The sequence below is a fragment of the Halichoeres trimaculatus genome, unplaced genomic scaffold, assembly GCF_033239565.1.
Source record: "Halichoeres trimaculatus isolate MK-OKI-2021-1 unplaced genomic scaffold, fHalTri1.1 fHalTri1_scaffold_23, whole genome shotgun sequence".
NCBI lineage: Eukaryota > Metazoa > Chordata > Actinopteri > Labriformes > Labridae > Halichoeres > Halichoeres trimaculatus.
The window spans coordinates 10378857-10396659 of NW_027437201.1; the positions used below are offsets into that span (position 1 = coordinate 10378857).

At 42.4% G+C, this 17803-nt stretch overlaps 1 protein-coding gene across 2 annotated transcripts in view; it reads right to left on the reverse strand.

The window, feature by feature from the left end:
- Nucleotides 1–17803, reverse strand: part of dock1 (dedicator of cytokinesis 1) — a 252787-nt gene that overhangs the window by 1085 nt on the left and 233899 nt on the right. For both annotated transcript variants that reach the window (XM_074662599.1, XM_074662600.1), the window contains exons 47-51: nucleotides 12313–12450; nucleotides 8728–8870; nucleotides 8099–8297; nucleotides 5356–5536; nucleotides 2779–2930 (exon numbers count right to left, since the gene is read on the reverse strand). In XM_074662599.1, coding sequence (XP_074518700.1) covers nucleotides 2779–2930; nucleotides 5356–5536; nucleotides 8099–8297; nucleotides 8728–8870; nucleotides 12313–12450 — 813 coding nt within the window. The remainder of the gene's footprint in view (nucleotides 1–2778; nucleotides 2931–5355; nucleotides 5537–8098; nucleotides 8298–8727; nucleotides 8871–12312; nucleotides 12451–17803) is intronic.

The following is a 17803-nucleotide window of genomic DNA, read 5'->3' on the forward strand; positions in this document are numbered from 1 at the left end:
TGTGAAAGGGTTCAGTGCTTTGAAGTAAAAGTACACTGCAAAAAATAAAATCTGAGCATGTGTTTGTCTTCTTTCCAGTAAAAATAGTCTAATCAGATTTAATATAAGCCATGTTCGAAATGTCTTTTTCCAAAATATTACAAGACAGAAACGATGCCAGAGCAGCTGCCAACAGGTAAAGGAAACTGTGGTCATATTTTAATTAAGAATAATGTTTTAATACAAGAAACAAATTTAAGCAAATATTCTTTATTCCATTGGAAGATTATTTTCAGTCCTTAATGGATTTGAGGCATTAATTTTGTCTTTAAATATCTTGAAACAAGACATTTATTCTGGACTTGTCAGGTGAATGTAGCTCATAATGAAGGACAAACTTGCAGTGGAGCTAATGAGGCAAACCTTTGAATTAGTCAATTCAATCTTGGGTTAGTCAAATTAAATGACCTTACAGAAAACAGTCTAAACACAGGATATCTCCTCCTTATTATCCTTCAGAGGTCCACCCATGTTATATGTGGTAGCATGCACAGACAATTTTGAAGGACAGGGACCAAAAGAACAAAAAAAGGCACATGCAGCGAGGGCGCTAAAATCAGCATGTTTTAAGGGCACTTCAGCGTGAGTCATAACTTGAGCATGTTTTGGCTCCCAAGATGGTACTTAGGCACATTTTGACTCTCAAGAGAGCACTTAGTGCGCATTTTGGCTCCCAAAAGAGCTTTTTAGCATGTGTTTTTGCTCCCAATAGAATACTTTAATGCACATTTTGGCTCCCAAGAGGACAAAAAGGTGTTTTGGTTACAAAAATGGCACTTTTGGGCATCTTGGCTCCCAAAAGGGAACTTTGGCATGCCTTTTGCTCCCAAGGGAACATTCAAGCTACATTTTTTAGCCTAAAGAGGACTATAGTGCACATTTTGGCTCCCAAGAGCGCAATTTAGCACGTTTTTTGGCTCCCTGAAGGGCACATTGGATAGCATTTTGGCCCTGAAAAGTCCTTTAACGGTATATTCACACCAGTGGCTTGTTTGCTTTGTTCTGATTCAGGGGCAAAAATGATTCACTTGGTTTGTTGGTGTTCACAAGGCAAAAGTCTCTTGCGGTCCAAAGTTGTCAATAAATGCCACGTGTGGAGTTTCCCTATCTTCGTTCATATATTTATGCTCTTACCTGCCATGGAGCATCAATAACTTGTGTGGCTAGTTTGTATTATAGCTTTTATCTGGCTCATGTACCTTATTAACAACAACATGCAGTTTTTTCAGCGAGGCTATTTATTTCCTCACTGTTCCATGTAAGCCCACGACTCTTTTTTCTGTTCTTCAGGCTTTTCTACTTCTTCTTCTGCCGTTGTTGATTCTTCTACTCATTCTTCTTCTACTGTTTTGACTGTGCACTTGTCAACCGAGCTCATTACTGCCCCCATCACTACAGTGTGAGCCACAGTTATGAGTCAGTTGTGCAAGTTGCTGGGGCGTTTGTGTTCTCACTGCACAGGGAACGCTACAGGGCTCGAACGGAAGCTAGCCGAGACCACCTATCTTTGGCGATCTCAACCCACTTGTTTTCCCCGCATCCAAGCTTGATTGCTGTGGTCACATATGGACAAACGAACCAGACTTCAGGGTGGGCTGCCCACTATTTTGGAACAACTGCTTCAAACAATCCAGGTGTGAATACTCCCTAAGTATGCATTTTTGGGTCCCAAGAGGGAACATTAGCATGGGTTTAGGCTCTTAAAAGGGCACATTAGGGAATCTTTTGGCTCCCAAGAGAAAACTGGAGTGTAGTTTGTCTACCAAGAGGACACCTGAGAGGGCATTTTGGCTCCCAAGGGGATTTTTAGTACATCTTTTGGCTCTCAAAAGGGCACTCTAGCCACCCCTTGTACACACCACTGGTTATATATAACTATGACAGAAAACTGATTTGACTAAAATGACAGAAAAAAAGTCCGTAATGAATTGTGGGAAGGGTGAGTAGCTGTTGTAATTGATTTGTCGATGCCTGTTTTGAAAGCCCAAATGAACAGTTAAAATACCCTGCTTTCCAATTTTTCAAAGATCCAGACAGAGACATTTCAGAATGTCTTCCCTGTTCTCCTCCTGACCTTCTTTCCCTGACACAGAGTTCACTAACAGAGACGTCTCCCAGGCAGTGGAGCTCCTCAGTGACCTCACCCCTGCCACCCTCAAGGATACGAGTGAAGAGCAGCTGTCGCTCAGTCTGAGAACATCTGCTCTCACTTCGCTGCTGTCAGCCTGCTGCCACTCTGCCAGCGAAGGCTGCGTTCTACCACCCGTCCATGACGCTGTGACAGCGGATAAATAAGATTAGTTAACCGAGTGGTGAGGCGAGAGGATGGCGAGCAGAGACGTCGGCGAGTGTGGAGAGACGAGCCGCTGATTAACAGCAGGAGGGCTCCTGATGGATGTGAGAGGCAAAGTAATCATCCAATCAATCACGTCTGAGCGGTGGGCCGGCTGGGGGGGTTAGGTATAAATAACAGTGGGGTGGACAGGTGGGTGGAGGCTGCTAACTGACTGATGTCTACACTCTTCAGTGACACACATTACCAAAATGAGGCGCAAACACAGAAACATGAATTCACACATGCAGACATGAACGTGTGAGCGCTCTCCACAGGAAGTACGTCATGGAGGGACACCGGAGGAGGCTAACCCAGAATGTCAAGAGCGTGAAGCGGCCTCCAGCTTCATTAAAAGGGCTTCGCATCATTACGGAGCGTCTCTCAGCCCTAATTAAAACACCTACCCTCTGATGTGGGGGAGGTGGTGGAGGCGTCGTGGGACTCGTCAAGTCCTGATTATCGAGCAGGTTGCCGTAATCAGCCGTGCTTCCTTTCAGCGGCAGTGGAGGAGGGACTTCACCTTTGTCGGAGAGGCCCATACCGTTCAGCTCCAGACCTGAGAGAGAAAGATCATCATCATTACATCTCTGTAAACATCTAAAGAAATAAGATATCAAGAGGGAACTACTTTTTACACTTTAGGATCAAATCATGGGAGGAGTCTGACTGATTGATGTCTTAAAAGCTCCTGTGAGAGTTTTTACTGGTATTGAAACAGACTGAAATCGACAGTAGTGCCTCTTTAAGACCTACAAAACTGAAAAAGATCATCAGCAGGAACATTTATTATTTCTACAAAGGTAATCTTTGCTGCCTCTAAATCCGAACGCAGGGTATGCACCAGGATAAAGTGATAAGCAAAAAGGCTCTGATCTAACTTTAAAGATGACAGGGTGAAGTTTCTGGGGCAAAAAACACTTTTCACAGGTGAGATAAGGAAAGGGAATAAATTGATCACTTTGACCACAGGGGGCGCCAAAAGCAGGGGCACAGATGGGATTTTTGAACTGGGGGGATCAAACTTAACACTGAAATTCACTGAGTAATTATTCTACTCCATGGCTGAATCCCGCCTGCTTTATTATGACATTTTAATAGCTGTGTTTCCACTGCACCTAGAACGGTGCAAAATGTAAATATCGCAAAAGAGAAACGGTAATGGAAACACCACATTTGCGAAAAAGCTCTCAAATTTGGATAGAAAGTTTCTACACTCTCATGAGGTGGTTTTTCAGAAGTTTCGATAATGAAGTTTCTGAAGTGCAATGGAAAGTTCTGTGTTCAGATGTTTGTGTTTTTGAGCATCAGAAGTGAAGGCATCAGAACGGCTGTGAGCGGGTCAGAGTGCAGCAGGAGGGGTGTGTGTGTGTATGTATGTGTGTGTGCGTGAGTGAGAGTCATAGACTGTAAAAAAATGGACGTAATCTTGCTCAGCTCAAAGTGAGGTCTCCACAAAAACTGCTCCCCCTGGTGTCTGGCTGCAGTATGGGTCAAAAACTCCAACTCTCCAGCCATTCCAGATGGGCTGTGGTCAAACTTTTAAAAATGTATACACCTTGTAGAAAAGTTTCTCACGTCCGATAGTTGTGGTGATTTCAAGATATAATTTGGCTGTCTTGTATCCAAGTCCTCTTTTTCTGAAAAGTTTCGTTTTCATTAGTTAAAAGAGGTTAAAAACAAGATTTCACGTCACTTTTAACGATGATTGACAGCTGTTGTTCTTGTGTATTTTTTTCGAGGATTGTAAAATATGTCGGGAGGTAGAGTCAAGAAGTGATTAGACTCTTGAAAGAAAAAAAAATATTATTTTTGTCACCCAGCTCCACTCAGATTCTCCCAGAATCCCTCACAGTCTCTACTGCACAGACTCTGGCTGCACAACTGCTGCCAATGGCTGCGCCTGTGACGAAGGTATTTTTGCTTCAGAACCGTACAATGGTAAATGATGGAGCCACGCTGTCCACTCTATATACAGTCTATGCTGAGAGTTGGTTGGCGTCGGCATCATCATGAGTAGAGCGTTACGCATACGTACGTTAGGTTTTACTTAACTCAATGGCTGTAAATCTGATGAGGTCATACCCCCCTCCTCCCTAGTGCCTAGCGCACAGCCAAAATCAACCAAAAATTAAAAATCCTAGAGGGAACTTTTAAGAGTTAACTTCTAGCAAAATCAAACATTTTTTAATTTTTCTTGGATGGAAATGTAATGTTTAAAATAAAGTGTCATGCCTTTTATTTGCCAAATCTTCTTTGTTAATGCTGAACAGCTGATTTTAATGCGCAAGTATAAACGTGGTGAAAATCTAAGCTGCTTAATGTAGAAAGTTAGGGTGCATAATGTGAAAGATTTGGGGGTTTTTTTAGCCACTGGAAAAGTTTTTGAAACTGTTAAATGCTTTGTCATGAAGTTTTTGTTCTCCTGAAAGAAAAGTGTTCTTTGTTTTTGGAGGCTGACCCATGCAATCACATAAAAGTCAGCACACAATGGCCTCTGCTAAATTGATTTTCTTCAAGTCCTCTGACTTTAGAGGAGTGCGATAGAGAATCAATGCTGTGCCTGTTATGAGTGCAGATAATTATACAAGAATCCTGCGGCTGAAAGACGCTGGAATAAAAGTGATTCTGTCAAATATTAACATGCGTCTCAGCAGGTAAAATCTTTCTGACGGAGGAGCAGAGAAACTCTCATCTTCTTCACGTTTGCTAATGAACACCTCAAACCCACTGAGCCCATTATATGCGATCATTTGTCAGCAGCATCCCGGTGACACCAGATATATTCAGAGGTAAGACGGAGGCCCTGACAGGTAGGAGCTGCTCTAACATTTAAAGAAGCTTATATGTTAAAGATTTGGGTCACATGGAGCCTCTTGTTGTACTGCATGGTGCTGTATGTGGTAACAGTGATGCAACAAAGTCAGGGTGGAGCAGAGAGAGGATACCACAGCAGCCTCAATGAGAGACAGAGTGTTTCTTACTGGACACAGTGTGCAGGCTGAAGGAGAGCTTGCTCCTGGGTGTGATGGGTGGGGGTCCTGGGGAGGAGGACAGGTTGCTGGAAGAAGAAGACGGAGGTCCAGGGGAGACGGAGAGGCGGCGGTCCACACCGATCTGGTTGAGGACTTGACTCCGTGGTCTCTGAGGCCGCAGCGGGCTGATCTGTGAGACAGAACCGCAGTGAGAGGCTGAATCATGAACGGGAGCGCCCAATCAAACATTTTGAATTACACAACCAGTCAATAAACAGAGCAGAGAGAAACATTTACTTTGTGGCAAATGAGTCGAGCAGATGATAAAATATAAGAGGATCAATAAAGGATCATTTAAAGGAGAGGAACAGGGTTCACGTGTCCTTTGGGACTGGTGTGTGCACAGATCGAGTTGTGTATTTGTCTCCTGAAGAAGGAGAAAGCGTTTGGATTAATGTGCTCCTTGCTCTGCACTTTTTTATGTGTGGTCACAAATCATTGTTTGCATGCAAGACAGCGTTCCCCCGGCTCTATTCTGGCTGAAATTTAAATATAAAAAGATACGTCCTCTGGGCTTCTCCACACTGTAGGCTACATTAACAAACAGCTTTGTAATTGGCCAGACTCAAACAGCCGGCCACCAGGGACACACTGGAAATAACAAAACACTTTAGTCAGGGACTCTTCTTTTTTTAGGGAACACTAAAGCATTAAATTGCAGTTTGAATTGTGGCTATAAAAGCTTTTGCGTGTATTTCTGAGCTCCTACAGCTTCTTGGGAGCAAACCTCAGGGTGCTCTACACTTGACCCCCCGAGGCGAAGGCTTCTATCAGGAGCTAGACGGCTCCACAGCTCCCGGGGGCCTCTTTGGGATCCCATTCCTGCTCTTATCTTAATGCAGCTCGTCAGGGAGCATTCCCAATGGGCATGCAGTGACACCTGAGACGTATATGTGGAAAGGACGCAGTGGTGTGTGAGTGTGTGTGTGTGTGGGTGGGTGGGGGGGTGGTTAAGATGTATGCAGAATGCAAAGAAGAGAGAGGAGGTGGTAGAAAAGCAGAGCAGCTTTGAGATCTGAGAAGGACAAATGGAGACAAAAGAAAAAGTGCAGATCCCCTGAGGTCTTACAGAGATGTTTTTTTTATTTTCTGTGCAAAGTTAATAATCTTAAGAGCCCAAACTGTAAGCAATGAAAAAAATGCTGTCCAAGTAAAGTTAAGGTGTGTGCTTTAGTCAGTAACTCACAGTCAAAAGGATAAAATGTCTCATTATACCAAAGTTAAATCCTAACGGGAGCAGGCATTGTATGATTCCAGAGATTCACGGTCTCACCTTTGGGGGAACGATCACAAAATAAGCCAAACTTGTTAGCAAGATGGTTAAAGGAATAAAAAAAAAAAGTGTTGAATTTTAAAGGTCCCATATGATGCAAAAATCACTTCATTAAGTCTTTTAATGAAATTTGTGGGTCTTTGGCTTTCCTCCCAGCCCACAAAATGTGATATTTAATGACAAAAGCTGTACTTAGTAGTGCTTGTGAATGTAATATCCTGACCTAAAACAAGCTGTTGCCAGCAATTCCCTTTTTTGACCAATCAGGAGCAAGTCTGACCTGATTGGTCCACCGGAGCTGATACCCCCGAACCCCCTCCCTGCCCAGCCACCACTGCTCTGTTTTTGGCTGTAAACAGCCACATAGTTCTATGCACAAGCTTCCCATCTCGAAAGAAGACGAGACTAAGTGGCTAGAGTTCATTTATCAAGGAATGTGCCAGCTACACTCAGTAAAACTGTGCATGCGTGTGCTAGTCACTTCACGGCCGATTGCTTTTCCAACTTTGGACAGTACAACAGAGGGCTAGCGAATAGACTGGTCCTGAATCCAGGCGCATTACCAACCATCCACCAACAAACCTGGGACCCTGGAAATGTGAGTATTTTAAATGCTGTGTGCTGTGGAGCAGATGTAAGTGTCCCCGTGTCTCTGTGTGAGCTTCAGTATGCTAACTTTAGCTGGGGTTAGCCTGTTGTTTTAGCCTGTAATATTACGATAATCGAGCTTCTCTGTTTTCTAATCATTGTGCACTTGGACCTCGTGGCGCCGCTCTCAGTGACGTGGAAGAGCGGGGTGGTATCAGTGGTGGCTCATTTACATATGAAGGTCACGCCCACTAAGTCAGAGCGTTCTGAACAGAGGGGCTATGAGAGCCTGGAAACAATGCTGCTGTGCTTGATTTATTGGCTTCTTGGACCAAAGCATGTTACTACCATTCCATGAAGACATCAATGATCCATATTAAACTGCAGAAAGGAGCACAATATGGGCCTATTTCCCACATCTTATGTCCCACTCCCGCCTCCTTTCCTGCTCCATCCACTGTCCTCTCCGGCCTCATAAAAGGCATAAAAACCCCCTCCAACAAATTTCTTCGATCCCAATCCAAGAAGGTAGTTTAGTGTGCGTGTCTTTTTTTTTTTTATGTTTTATGCTTTTGTTGTCATGTTTTGCACTTCAGAGCCACCATAGTCTTCACCTCAGTGGTGACGGAGGACTGAAAATTTTCTGCTTCTACAAGGCTCCCAAAACTCCCAGTTTGCAATGATTGTTGCACAATGCATGGTGCAGCGTTTTCTACTTTAGAGTCAGGAAGAAAAGAAATTCAGGAGAATACAGAAGTTAGTAGAGACAGATAAAGTGCAGACTAAAGGGTTAAGGTCCGCGCAGGTGAACTTGTTTCGACTTCTCCATACCGTCTCTGACAGAATGACAGCTTCAGCCGGCTGCAGAGGAATCTCCGTCGTCTTCAACTCCTTATCAAAGATCTCCTGATGCTTGCTGTTCCTCTTCTCCTTCTTCTTCTCCTTGCCCCCTCTGTCCGGCTCATCACGGTCCAGCTTGTCCTGAGACTTGGTGTGCAGCTTCTTTGGCAGGAGCGGCTCCAGGGCGAAGCTGACAGAAAGAGAATGAGATAACGGTCCAATCAAAGCGCGTTCGTCTCATTCTCTGGCTGTGAGACTGAGGCGGATGTATTAATCTTTGACTGGCTGATGTGGATGTTTGAATCTTAATGCAGCCTCATTGAGGGTTGTTCTTTATGTAACACACTGAGTCATGCCAGAGGAGACGCTGAGGCACTCCTCCATCAGAGGAGAGCAAACCAGACAAGAGTGTTTTCTTGTCTGGTTTATAACAGGAACACAGTCTTCATGAACTCTACGAAACAGCATAGTTGATTTTTGTCTTGTTTTTGAATGAAAACACAGAAACAAAGACCGAGCGCACTATAAAACAATAACCTCAAAGCAAGTGGCTGTCATGAGCAGAGGACCAGAGGTCGTTTGTTGTTTTATGACGTGATGAACAGTAAACTAAATGTTACCCATCAGAGCCGGGCCTAGAGGGGGAGTTGTCAGAGGAGATGGAGGTGACTGAAGCCACAGACAGCGGCCTCTGAGAGGAGGGCATCGTGAAGGAGCGCACCATGGAGTGAGGACGAGGCCCCCGCCGTTCGTCTGCTGTCGGCTGAAAACGAGAAAAACCACACGAAGAATTCAGTCATATCTCACAGAACGCTTTGAAGCAGCAGTTTGATTTAAAGTAAATAAAATGTGCTCTGAGTCACTTTATTGCTGCGTTTATTGACTGTAGATAGATGTTGCCCCCATGACCTCAATTATAACTTTATGATGGATGGCTGCTGGTTTGCTGTTTGAAGCTTTATTTACCTATGAGACAGAAAACAATTTAAAGAAGAGAAGCTGGATGTGTTTACATTTGGATTGGAACCAAGTGAAGCTGATACGCAGAGCCCAGTCAGAAGAACTCGGAGAAAAACTTTGCTGCTTTTATTTTCTATGAAAAGAGTCCGCTAGAAGAAAAATCCAGTGACAGCAGCTCCAATAATGAAGCCGTCTGCATTTAAAGAGCGCTTGGGAGCAAAGAAAGAGGCCATCACGTATCTGATAGGATAACCTTATTATCACATCCCTGAAAGTGATGGCTATTCTCTCCTGCAAAAGGTCACCAACCTCTCCCTTCAAATTGAGCCAGGCCTCCTCTACCTCAGGCAAGATGGAGGGAGAAGCTCGGCCGAGGATCAATTAAATCTTTAAAGGGGGTGAGAGACGGGAGGAAGTCCCTGGCAGCATCCAACGATATCTGAGCTGACTGCAGCTAAAAGTTAAAGTCAGTCTGACGGGGGAAACAGGAGTGGATTTTTAAACTGTAAAGGATGTGGAACTGAATGTATAAAATCATGAGGCTTGACAGCTCTGGCATCTGGACATAAGCTGAAAAGCAAAAATAAACTGTGGTGATTTTAATTGATCGATGTAAAAGAGAAACATTCCCTCATCAAGTTTCCTGCAGCTTTACTGAAGAAGGAGGTTTTTATTGGGTTTGCTCATTAAAGATTTAAAATGAAGGATGATTTTTTGTGACTCAGAACATCCTGTTTCCATTTTAAATTACTGACTAATAAGAAGTTTGAGAAAATGAACTTTTTAACATTGGAAAAGAATTGCATCTGTTTTGTAACTCATGCGGAAACCAGGGCAAAGAAGCTTTTTTGACCAAACATCAGAACAAGAAAATCAGAAAGCCGAGTTCTGCAGTGAAGTACTACACAATATGATATGAATAAATACTATACCATACAAGGTGAAAGGATATAAGCAGGCACTATAAGGTTAGAGACAGGTTAGTGTAATACAGAACAGGACAGGATAAACTTAGAAGCAATACTGCTCTATACAATATAATATGTTAAAGTGTGATGTCATATGATAAGATACAATACGATGTGTCACATTAGGTTATGGTTCATCATGGTAGGCTAGCATGAGATACATCATGATCCAATAAGCTTAGAGATGGGTACCGAAACAGGTACTTTTATAGGTACCGACCAAATTCTGTCAAAAGTACCGGGAACTGTTTCAAGTAGAATCCAAGAGAAACATGTTTAGGTACCCAATGGATGCTTGTGACTGTGATGGAGTGGAAGAGTAGGTGATTTTCCATGCTAAACATGAACACATATTTGCAAGGTTACGTACTAAGGAAAAAATATGTTAAATTGAAAAAAAAAAACAACTTTACTATTGAACAAATTGATATTTTTTACCACATAAACACAAAAAAAAGTACCGAAAATTGGTACTGTTAAGTACCAGTTCCCATTGCCAGGTACCCGGCATCGGTACTGTATTGTTTCAAATATGAAAGGTACCCATCCCTAATTAAGTTACGATATGCAATGTTATGCTTGATGTGTCACTAAATGGTATTTTATCAAATGTTACATAACATAGCATTAGATAGAGAAATAGTAACGTGTATGTTTATGTTATGTTACATAAGAATTGTTTCATGACCAAATGTGATGTTACAAAATGTTGCACCATCATGTTATGTTCTGTTTTTTACATTGTGCTATGTTACGTCAAATTACATTATGTTATGTTATGTGTAATAAGTTCAGTTAATATGTTCATAGCAACACATTACATTACGATATATTATGTAACAACAATGTTATGTTATAAGATGTAACATTATGAAGCGTTACTTTACAGAACATTCACAATATGTTGCTTTATGATATGTTACACAACAAAATGTTTCATTGCTATGTGTTATGTAACAAAACGATACACTACTTATGTGATGTTTTGCCTTGTTATGTCACCTTATGGAAATTGCGTTTTGTTACATTACAATGTGTTAAATTAAATTATGTGTAATAAGTTAAGTGAAGATAAGATCTGTTACATTGCAATGTGTAACATAAGGATTTGTCACAGTACAATTATCTTACAGTAACATTAGTTATGCTTTAATATATTTTGTCACTGTATGTTACACCAGTGGTTTTCAATGTACCGGGGGCACCAGCACCACCCCAGAAAATTAGATGGAAGGGAAAATAGGATCTTCTTATTATCATTTTACTTTTTATGTTTCATTCTTTATTTTTATATCCAATTGTCCTGAACAAAAAACACGTAAAGTGCCATAACCATTGGATTCTCACATTTCTGATTGTACCTCACAGCACTTCAGGTGACAGCCTCAACTTCGGCACGATGACATCATGACCTGTGTCGACCTGGTCGTTTGCGCCTGTTATTCAGTAATCTAAAAAACTGAACTTTGAGGCTCTTCCCCTGTCTAACTACTGACTACATCTAAGAAAGGAATATCCCATCTTGGCTGACAGAGCCCTGAAAAGCTTTCTCCCTTATGCAACAACCTACCTGTGTGAGTCTGGCTTTTGCTTATTAATAATTTCCTGTTCTAAACAAGTGTCACAGTTATTTAAAAGTGAATAAAAGTTAAAAAATACATTCCTAAAGTTGACACTTTACATATTTTGACAGATTGTCTGTTGGTTTCCAAAGGGGGTCCCCAGCCAGAGGCAAATGCTGTTTGGGGGCCTTGGAACTGTAAAGTTTGGGAACCTCTGTGTTACACAACATGTTACACTACATTATGTTATGATGTGTTAAGTTACGCTGTGTTTGTTACACTATGTTGGTGTCAAATTATGATTGATACGATTATGATTGCTTGATACAATAATAAATAATAAGATATAATTGTCAAAAATCACATAACAATATGGAATGTTACAGGTAACATACTTTATGGTCAAAAAGGTGAGATATACAAATGCATATACATTTAAATATCCCTGAAAGGAGTTAGTAGCACTAGAAGCACTGAAAAAAACAAGGCACAGACGACATACAGTCACCTTTACCGTACTGCACACGGCGATGTTACTACTTCTCAGTATCTTTTAAAAACATCTAAGTTCCACATTCATTCCCTGACCCTCTCCAGCTTCACACATCTAAAGAAACAGCTGCAGGTGCCTTGATTACCAGCTGAAATCTTTCACACCACAGCTCGGTGCTCTTCTAATACAACAGAAAGGTCACAAACAGACAAAAGCTCTTACCAGAGTCTTAACTCCGTACTGTTTCTCCACCTTCTCTCGAAGCTGCTTGAAGCAGGCCTCCAAGCGGTCGTGGAAAGGCCTCAGCGCCTCGGTGACCTTCTCTCCGTGGATGCGTACACCCTCTGCGAGGTGTGGGATCTGGCAGAGGAGGAAAAACACAAGAGTAAGAAACCTTTAAGCAACCTATCCTGGAGGACTCGGAGGCTAAATGAAGGCTTTAAGATATCTGGGGGATTCGTTTCATAACCTGATCCAATTTAACACATGTAACCTTTGACCCTGTAACGCACACCATGCATAATGCACATGAGCCTGAGGACTCCTCACTGCAGCCTTATGCAGGTGAAAACAGATATTATTTAAAGAGGCTGTTGCCATGACATCCTGCTCCCCTTCCACCCACCTCCAACAGCAAACATAACATTGTTAGATTTAACAAGGCGATGAGACAGCGTAGACAGAATACACGCAAAGGCATGTGCTGCATGTGATGGATGTTTTCCTCTGACGCAAACAAAGACGCAGTGCGCCCTTTTCCTGCTGCCTCTCACACTGAAGGCTGCAAATTCTAAACAGAGGCTGCTCAGGTAGACAGGAAGAGAAAGAGAGGGAGACAGAGGGACTGAAACTGCAGAAAACTAGTAATTAGGAAACCCCAGAGCCACAGTCGGTGTCAGCAAGCTCTGCTGACTAAACCTGGCAAGAGGAGGAGGAAACATCCCTCGGGGTGCCTGCAAATGAGGGATTTTTTCCCTCTCTTCTGGTTGAAATCACAGGTTATGTTTTTGTTTTGCAGAGCAAGGTGTTTGAATGCATTCTGCCGTCTTTTTTCTGGGTGGAATTGCTCGATAAATCAGCAGAAACCAGCAAAGATGTTGCAGTCAGAAGCAGTGAAAGCTGACCCTTTCTTTCCCATGGCAACTGACTTCCACGGTGCCATAAGTGAGAAGGGCAGCTTTTATGATTATGAATAAGTGAAACAAAAATCAAACTACATTAGAGGGGATTTAATTCACGTTTGGATTAAATCGGTCGCAGTCAGAGAGCACCGAGTGTCTTCTTTTGAGCCCAGCTAACAAATTCACCTCAGCCCGCAGCGAATGGAATGAAAAGAAGCTGAGAGCAGAAAGAAGTGTGTGAAGTATCTGGCATACGCAAGCCAGGAAAGACTCAGTGTGTGTGTGTGTGTGTGTGTGTGTGTGTGTGCTAACCCCCGATTCCCCCGAGACTGCCCGCCTTTTTTCCTTTCCTCTGAGGGCAAACTGGCCCCTCGCAGCGGGCTACAGTCAGAGCTGACTTCACTCAGCTGGCAACCAACATCAATTCAGTTTTCGTGATGCAACCTTTGGCAATAATCTCAAACAGTGCATGTTTTATTAACGCACGTTTCAACATGCAGCGGGCTTATTAACAAGGAGCCACAGGAGCACACATCTATAAGGTTACTGATTGAAAAGTCAGACAGCCTCAGGTTTGCAGCCACGTGGAACACACTCTTCTAATAGATTAAACAGCATACTATAAGAGGACAAGCACAGAAAGAGCAGCTCAGCTGGGAAACTGACGCAGAGCACGGATCATCGTGTCTCAAATCCAGGAGTTTTCACTTTCATTTACTGTACTCTGCTCAGGCACAGAAAGATAAATGAGAGTCAGCCACAGACACCCTGCGAGGATTTCCCCCGATATTGAGCACCTCCATCATTGCCGCTGGGACCTTTTGGGGGGAGAGAGGAGAGCAGCAAAGAGGAAAGAGAGGATAAAAACACATTAAAGAGCCAGGAGGAGAGGGAGGAAGTGGGTTAGGGGGAGTCAGAGGGACCAAGTGTTGTGAGACAAAAAAGAAAAAAAAATGGGAGAAGAAAACAGCAAGCGTGAAAGCTGAGGCAAGATTCACGTCTCCCAGGATACCCACATCTTTTTTTAGACCTGAGGATGATTGAGAGCGACTGAGTGGCGGCATGGCAACAGAGTTCTGTTTGTTGGCTGCGCGGTGATAAGCTCACAGAGGAAGACACTCCGGCTCAAGGTTGCTAACACACGTTCAGAGGTTTAATAACAGCTGCAAAACTTTTTCTGAAACAGGTTCCTCTCATTTCAGTAAGACAAAAATAACAGCGCCTCCTCTGACAGCAGCAAGACCTGAGGATGCACTCATAAAAATAAATCTATAGATCACAAATGGTAAACTCACAAATAGTGGCAACCCTCCTGCAGAAAACACATTGAGATAAATACAGCAGTACCGCAGCAGGCACTGAAGGTCGGATTTTCTGCATTAAACACTGAAATTGTTACTTTGCAGCCTCTTCCATCAATCACGTCTCAGCTCAAGCTCAGTCTTGCAAGAACATGAGTTATGCCGGAATCATGATTTATAAATAAAAGTGTTAGTGCCACAGAAAGGAGCAATAAAGTATTAAAGCTACATTTTCAAAAAATAATTGTACAACCCCCAAGTAACACCAGAGAGTGCTCTAAAAGTTTTGGTTTCACTTTGAGAGCTGCTGTGGCGTCCATGTTTTATCATTAACTGTACAATACATGCAAGAGTCTCTGTGACATCACTCATTTATGACTGAGTTTTAAAGGCATCCAAATTATAAACAATAGCACAGCGTAACTTTTGGTTGACCTATCAAGACGTGGAAGAAGTGTCCTATTAGCCCCTTCACTAACAGCTACAGGTTGCGAGTCAGAGCATACAAAACTCAAAATCCAGATTTGCTTTCTTGAACAGGTGTGTATGTGGCTTCCAGAGCCACCATCAAGTGGCACTTAAGGAATTGTAGTTTTAATCACTTCAGAAGTGCATTTTAATTAAGATCAAACACTTGGTGTTGATGCATTCTGAGGGGATGATGTGCAGTGAAGGGATGTTGCCGAGGGTGGGACCAAGCTATGTAATGATTGTTAATTGGCCACATGCAATTGACACAATCTTTTACTTAAGGTGTCTAAATTATACCAAATAACTAGCTTTAGTTTAAGCTAGAAAGTGTTTAGAAAAAACCCAAATTAATATGGTTTGCTTTTGAAAGTATGGGCTTGACTGCCCCATAAGGACACTTTCAGATTGACGTTTCATTATGAAAACACATGAGAGTTGACATTTCCTGTTTTAATACCATCACTGACTCTCGACCAGCACCCAGTGAGAAATTTACTGAGCCCCAGCCTGTAGTTCAGGAGGAAAAATTACCTCTGAGAAAGCTGGTATTAAGGCTATGATGACATATTAGGACCTTTCAGGGGGGGTCAGAGAGGTCTCAGAGGAGTACACAAGCAGTGATAAGTCAAACAACTTCAGCTATACCTGAGAAGGGTGGATCCAAAGATGAAGCTCTAGAAAATGTTGTTTGCGTTCATACGAACAAGCAACTGATCACATCTTTCATTCACTTACAGCTCAGTTTGCTAACTTTAACAACTATCAAACTTAAAAAAAGAGACACCAGTGGAAACCTGAGCCCACCAATCATATCCAGTCAGTTTCCAAAAACATTTTAATAAGCAATGGCAAAACATCACTTTTCTCTAGGGCTAGTCTTGGGAGATTATTTAGGAAATATTGTTCATGTTTGCACCTTCAGTTAGCAGATGAATAACAAGCAGGATAAGTGAGACCCTGCAGTTTTGCCCCTCTGTCCCCATCATGTATACATCACTATATACAGAGTGGTTAGTGTTGCTTCACCTTTTACCATTGTACAGTTTTGAAGCCAAAATACCCCCATAAGAGGTGCCGCCATTGTGTAGCCAGAGTCTGCGCAGTAGAGATTATGAGGGACTCTGCGAGAATCTGAGTGGACCAGGGTGACAAAAATCTATGTTCTTTATTCCAAGAGTCTAATCACTTCTTGGTGCCACCTCCCCACGTATCTTATTGTTCCAATAAACTGCACAAGAACTAGACATGCACTGATCAATCGGTGCTGATTTCCTTAATTTTGGTAGATCGGTGATCAGTGATTGGCCCATCCTAACATACGAAACTGATTTTTTATACCTCCAGGAAGGTCTGACAGCCAGCCATTGTTACTTTTTGCTCTGAGACCTAAAACTCAGGACACTTTATTGGTTGTTTAAGTTAAAACATAAAGATTTTATTGTTTCACAGGTATTGTTCAATGGTTTTCAATAAAATAATATTGGAACATTGAAGGTATATGCTGTCAGTTATTTAAAAAAAGAAGAAAAGTGATCGGTGCACCCCTAACAAGAACAGCAGCTGTTGCATGAAGTAAAACCCTATTTTTAACCTCTTATAACTAATGGAAAAGAAACTGTTTAGAAAAAAAGGGCTTGAACACAACGCAGCCCAGTGATATCCTCACCTCACCACAGCATAGTGGCTGGGGAGACAGTTTTTGACCTATACTGCAGCCAGCCACCAGGAGGAGCACTACTTTGAGCTGAGCTAGATGACGTCCATTTTTTGTTTACAGTCTACACTCACGATGCATTACCCCCTTTCTGCAGTGAGAAGCTTAAAGCTTCTTTCTCTTTAAGTAACTAATTATAGAGACAACATCACACATAACTCCTACTCCATATTTGCCTGGGAGTCTTTTACGATACCTTATTTCCTGATTTCCAGTAGCTCATCTCCTCTCTAATTACTCGACGAGGAGGACAATGTGTGCTCATTGGAGCCATTTAGTTTGTTCACTGGAGCAGGCTCGCCTCCATTTGTCTTATTTAGACGGATTTAAGACGGGATAAACAAGCGTGCTGGCTCCGGCGAGGGTACAAATTCACATCTGTAAAAGGCCCTTTTAGCTTTCTTTTCAAGACTGCTTTTATGATGACACCAAACGAGTCCACGGGAGTCTGTTTGTCATACACAGGAGATACATACCAGCATGATTTAAACACTAGGAGCGATGGTTTGAACCTGGCAGAGCTGACGGAGACAAAGCTTCCTGTTTATATGACATGGGAGTACAACAGAGCTCCTGCTAATTAGAACAGAGCGTTGGTGGAGGATCGTTTTCAAAATTGCTGTGCGATTTCTCAAACTATTTTGGTCCATCCCAAACCCCAAGACTGATGCTGACATGGATCTGGATCCTGTCATCTGAGCATCATTACAGAAGGTACACAAAGGACTTAAGCCCACCGTTACCTCTGCTGTAAGATGGGTTTATAAGTAAGTGAGGGGTGTTAAAGTATTCTGTCTTTGTCAGGTATAGTGTGTGTGATATTCACTGTTTTCTAGGAGTGATGACGCAGCAACACCGTTATTTTTAGGTCCCCCTCAGCATCTCTGACATCTCATGGAGCCTTCCTTTTCCCCATGTTCGCACATCTCTAAAAGAATTATGTGTGAACATGTAGAAACAATGTGATAATGAGAGATAGACCTGCTCATGTACAGTAAAACAACTGTTTCATCCATAACATCCACAAGTTTCTGTGTGAGCCACCAAAACGTATCACAAACTACAGATTTGTCGGAGTTCTTCCAGACGTGCAGAGCTCAAAGTTG